The sequence below is a fragment of the Sturnus vulgaris genome, chromosome 36 (assembly GCF_052056855.1).
Source record: "Sturnus vulgaris isolate bStuVul1 chromosome 36, bStuVul1.hap1, whole genome shotgun sequence".
In the NCBI taxonomy this organism is placed as follows: domain Eukaryota; kingdom Metazoa; phylum Chordata; class Aves; order Passeriformes; family Sturnidae; genus Sturnus; species Sturnus vulgaris.
Window position 1 is genome coordinate 480,770 of NC_142278.1, and position 5,605 is coordinate 486,374.

The 5,605-nt window shown below is 62.9% G+C and overlaps 1 protein-coding gene across 1 annotated transcript in view; it reads right to left on the reverse strand.

The window, feature by feature from the left end:
* EFNB3 (ephrin B3) overlaps window positions 1–5,391 on the reverse strand; it is a 6,254-nt gene extending 863 nt beyond the window's left edge. The window contains 8 exon segments of the mRNA XM_088155236.1: window positions 1,019–1,287; window positions 1,373–1,411; window positions 1,484–1,576; window positions 2,066–2,207; window positions 2,210–2,279; window positions 2,281–2,346; window positions 4,778–5,025; window positions 5,383–5,391. Of these exon segments, the coding sequence (XP_088011362.1) occupies window positions 1,019–1,287; window positions 1,373–1,411; window positions 1,484–1,576; window positions 2,066–2,207; window positions 2,210–2,279; window positions 2,281–2,346; window positions 4,778–5,025; window positions 5,383–5,391 (936 nt within the window).
* Window positions 5,392–5,605: the final 214 nt, after the last annotated feature.

Consider the following 5,605-nt stretch of genomic DNA (forward strand, 5'->3'; position numbering starts at 1 on the left):
TAAATAAGGATTTGGGACCCTAAAATTGAGGATTCTGATTAAAGACGGGGGGGAGTTGACCTTAAAAATGAACTTTCGATCTCCAAAAATAAAGGATTTGGCCCCAGAAACGGGAAGTTGAAAAGCGGAAATTGTGGGTTTTGGGGGGAAAAAATGAAAATTTGGAACCCTCTGCCCCCTCCGGCCCCTCCCCGACCGCGGCTGTTCCCGGTCCGCCAGGGGGCGCCATCTCCGTCTCCATGGCAACCGCCAGGGGGCGCCATTCCCCGTCTCCATGACAACGCCCCCTCCCCAATGCGGCCACCAGGGGGCGCCAAAACTTTCTCCCCCCAAGCCCCGCCCACCGCCATTGATTGACAGGAAGGGGGCGGAGCCAATTGCACAAAACGCTCTAATCAGCAGTGGCCGCACGGTCAGGCCCCGCCCCCCCCACGCACGACGTCACACAGGAAGCCCCGCCTCTCTGTCGCCTTGACATCACTTCCGGTTCATCAGCGTTGGCGGTGGCCATGTTGCTGCGCTGAAAAAGCTCCGCCCCCTTTGCCGTAGGGGTGTGGCCAAAGATCCCGCCCCTTGTGTGGGCGGGGCTTTAGCGTGGCCAATGGGAGGGTGGCAGGAGAAAGCCCCGCCCCTTTCCGGGGGTGACGCCTCAAAGCAGCCAAAGCTCCGCCCCCCCCGGTAAAACAACGCCCAATTATGAAAACCACGCCCACATGTGGTTGACCACGCCCCTAGCCAGCACCATATGTGGAATAGGCCACGCCCTTTTAGTAACCCCGCCCCTTTCAGGCCACACCTCCCGGCTAAGCCCCACCCTACGGGAGAGGCCCCGCCCACCGGCATCCGGGGTCCTCCCCCTTCCCGCCTGGGGCTTCATTTTGGGGGAAATTCTTCCCTTTTTGGGGTCCTTCATTCCTCTTTGCCCCAAGGGGGCGGAGCTTCAGGGCGGGGCGTGTCCCTTCACCTTCTGGGGGGTCTCCCCTGTTTTGGGGCGCCGCCCCTCCCCCCCCCCTCATACCTTGTAATAGGCGGGGGGGAGGGGCTGTGGGGGGGAGGGGCAGCTCCCGCAGGGGGTGGGCGGGGCCGTGGGGGCGGGGCCGTGTCCCTGCCCCTCCCCCCACCCCTCGGGGTTTTTGGGGGTCTCCGGGGGGCGCCGCCGCCACCACAGGGCCCCCCCCGCCCCCACCAGCGCCAGCAGCGCCGCCCCTCCCCCCGCGCCCCCCAGCACCGCCCCCCCACGCGCGGGGGGAGGGCCCGGCCCGGGCGGGCTCGTCTGATTGGCTGAACCTGGGAAAGGGGGGGGGAGGGGTCAGGGGGGAGGGGCTTCAAGTGGGTAAAGCCCCTCCCCCCTGCCCCTCCCCCCCACCTTTACCTGTCCCGTCCTCGTCCGGCAGAGGCTCCGCCCCGGGGCCTGGGGGGGGGGAGGGGGAAGGTGAGGAAGGGGAGGGTGGGGGAGGGGCGGGGTGGGGGAGGGGTCACTCACGCTGTCCCACGCGCAGGGTGACCCTCATGGCCCGGGTCAGGCAGGCCCCGCCCTGGCGATTCTCCAGCCCCTCGGGGGTCCCGTCTGATGTGGCTGCAGAGGGCACAGTGACGTCATCAGTGACGTCATCACATAGCTCATAATCCCTCGTGATGATGTCATCGTCTATTCTGGTGATGTCACACCTTGGTGACAGCTGCCCTGTGATGTCATCGCCAACCCCGGTGACATCACAGCCTCACTGTCACACACCGATGACATCACAGGGGAGCGGTGACGTCATAATGACATCACCCCCAGCCTACCGCTGTCACCTCCCTATGGCATCACGCCTCTGATGACATCAGCAACCCCTTGATGACACCACCCGTGCTTCTGATGACATCACCACCCTGGTGACGTCATACTCTGATGACATCATCACCCTGGTGACATCACAGGGACCTCCCTGATGGCGAAAGAGTCCCAAGACCCCCCCGAAACAACCCCCTACAGCTGGCCCCTCCCTGATGACATCACCACCTCCCCAACGACACCGGCCCCCACCCCCCCCCCCCCGGTGGCGATGACGTCACGGCTCACTGATGATGTAATAGTCGTGCTGGCGGCGGAACTCGTGTCCCCAGAGGTTGGGGCTGAACTCCTGGAATTTGATGGTGAAGCGCACGTCGCGCTGGGGGCGGTCACAGGTGAGCAGCAGGGTGGGGGGTGGGGGGCACCTGGCAGCGCCGCGCCTGCGCCCCCCCCCACCAGGTACAGCTTGTAATACTCGTACTGCGCCCCCCCCCGCGCCCCCCGGGCACACCAGGTCCAGGCGGTCACCGATCTGTGGGTACAGCACGTAGCCACCATCGGCCAGGAACCTGTGGGGACACGGTGACACCGTGTGTGACACTGTGTGTGACACTGTGACACTGTGTGTGACACTGCGACACTGTGTGTGACACTGTGTGTGTGACACTGTGGGTACAGCACATAGCCACCATCGGCCAGGAACCTGTGGGGACACGGTGACACCGTGTGTGACACTGTGTGTGACACTGTGACACTGTGTGTGACACTGTGTGTGACACTGTGTGTGACACTGTGAGTGACACTGTGTGTGTGACACTGTGGGTACAGCACATAGCCACCATCGGCCAGGAACCTGTGGGGGACACAGTGACACCGTGTGTGACACTGTGTGTGACACGGTGACACGGTGACACTGTGACACTGTGTGTGTGACATTGTGTGTTTGTGACACTGTGACACTGTGTGTGACACTGTGTGTGTGACATTGTGTGTTTGTGACACTGTGACACTGTGTGTGACACTGTGGGTACAGCACATAGCCACCATCGGCCAGGAACCTGTGGGGACACAGTGACACCGTGTGTGACACTGTGTGTGACACTGTGTGTGACACTGTGTGTGACACTGTGTGTGTGACACTGTGGGTACAGCACATAGCCACCATCGGCCAGGAACCTGTGGGGACACGGTGACACCGTGTGTGACACTGTGTGTGACACTGTGTGTGACACTGTGTGTGTGACACTGTGACACTGTGTGTGACACTGTGTGTGTGACACTGTGGGTACAGCACATAGCCACCATCGGCCAGGAACCTGTGGGGACACGGTGACAATGTCTGTGACACTGTGAGTGACACTGTGTGTGACACTGTGTGAGTGACATTGTGTGTTTGTGACACTGTGACACTGTGTGTGACACTGTGACACTGTGACATTGTATGTGTGACACTGTGGGCACAGTACACAGCCACCATCGGCCAAGAACCTGTGGGGACAACGGTGACAACTTGTGACATGGTGACACTTTGTGTGTATGACATCACAGTGACGCCCCCATCACGATGACATGCCCATCCTGGTGACACCCCTGTCACAGTGACACCCCTGTCACGGTGACACCCTCATAATGGTGACACCCCCATGACGGTGACATTCCCATCACAGTGACACCCCTGTCATGGTGACACCCTCGTCACGGTGACACCCTCGTCATGGTGACACTCCCATTACGGTGACAGCCCTGTCACGGTGACACCCCCGTCAGGCGCCCCATAGGGTTGGGGGGGGGATGGGCAGCCATTGTTGTCACCGTGGGAACGGCGCTGCCGCCCCTCCCCCACCCGCTCAGTGGGGGGCCTGTGGGGGGAGGGGACGCAGCAGGGGGGACCCGGGGCCGGGGGCACCCGAGGGGGGTGACAACGTGGGACTGTGGCTGTCAGCGTGTGGCTGTCACCGTGTCACACACCCAGAATGTCACAGCGTCACACACACTGTCACAGTGTCACACTCAGGGTGTCACACGGTGTCACTGTGTCACACAATCACGGTGTCACAGTGTCATGGTGTCACGGTGTCACGGTGTCAGTCACATTGTCACAGTTACAGTGTCACATGGTGTCACAGTGTCACACTCCCAGTGCCACACAGCGTCACACTCGGTGTCACACAGCGCCACAAGTTGTCACACGATGTCACACGCAGTTACAGCATCAGGTGTCACACAATGTCACACGCACGCTGTCACCCACAGTCACGGCACAGCTCCCTTGTGTCACCCCGCCCAGTGTCACCCACAGTGTCACCCCATGTCCCCATCCCCATTTCTTGGGGTGACAAGACCCCCCCCACCCCCTCAGACCCCCCCCAATCCTCTCAGTTTCCCCCCAAATCTTCTCACCACCCCCCATAACCCCCCCAAACTCTCTCAAGACCCCCCGACACCCCCTCCCCTCTGCCCCCCCCATTTTCAGGCCCCCAAGACCCCCCCCAAATCCTCTCAAGCTCTTCGCAAGTTCATCAACAACGCTTCAACCCCCTCGACCCCCCCCAATTCCCCTCCAGACCCCCCAAGAGCCTCGATCCCTCAAGACCCTCCAAAACCCCTCGGACCCCCCAATATCCTAAAGATCCCCCCAGATCTCCCAATCCCCCCAATATCTTAAAGACACCCCCAGACCCCCAATGCCCCCAGCGCCTCGGCTCTCCAAGACTCCCCAACCCTGGGAACCTCCCAACCCCCTCAAGACTCCCCAAAACCCCTCAACTCCTGAAGACCCCTCGGTCCCCCCCCAAATCCTCCAATCGCCTCAAGACCCCCCCCCAGTGCCCCCCAAACCCTTTGAACCCCCCAACCCCCTTCAGCCCCCCGCAGATCCTCGGACTCCCAAATCCCTGGACCCCTCAACCCCCCCCGATCCCTCCCAAACATTTTGAATCCCCCAACCCCCTCCGGCCCCCCCCGGGTGCCCCCCACCCCCGGTGCCCCCCCCACTCTCACCGCCGGTTCCCCGTGTGCCAAACCACGGGCTCCAGGCTCAGCCCCGCGGCCCCCGCGCCCAGCACGGCCACCAGCAGCGCCGCCGCTCGCCCCGCCATGGCCCCCCCCGCCTCGGGAGGGGGCTCCGACCCCGGCCCCGCCTCGGGAGGGGGCTCCGACCCCCGCCAGGACCCCCGGCCCCGACCCCCGGCCCGGCCCGGACTCGAACCCGGGTCCCCGCGGGGCCGCCCCGGCTGCGCCCGCGCCGGCTGCGGGGGGTGGGGCTTAGGAGGGGGCGTGGCTTGGAGCAAGGGCGTGGCCTCAGATGGGCGTGGGTCCATAATAAGGGGGCGTGGTCGTGGATGGGGTTATTAAAGGGGCGTGGTCACACTAAGGTGTGGTCATGGGGCGTGGTTTGTGAGACCCGGGGGGAGTGGCCTGGGGATGTGGGTGTGGCTTTAAGGAACGGGGTGTGGCTTGTGGAAGTGTGGCTTAGGGTTAATTAGCACTTAAAGGAGGCGTGGCTATTACGAAGGGGCGTGGTCAAAAGGTAACTCGGTCACACCCACAAATCTGACCGTGGTGTGGGCGTGGCCACAACCTCCATGGTGACATCACACCCTCACCGTTGCCATGGTGACGGTGAAGCTGCTTAAGAACAGGCTCCGCCCCTTTGGGGAGGAGGGGGCTCTTAAAGGGGCAACGCCGGAATTGGAGGGTGGGGACCACTGAGGGGGTGGGGCAGATTTGGGGGTACCTGGGGGGGGGTTGGGGTGCGGTGGCAGCTCTGGCCACACCTCCTTCCATGATGGCCCCACATGGGTGACAGAGGGTGACAATCACAACGTC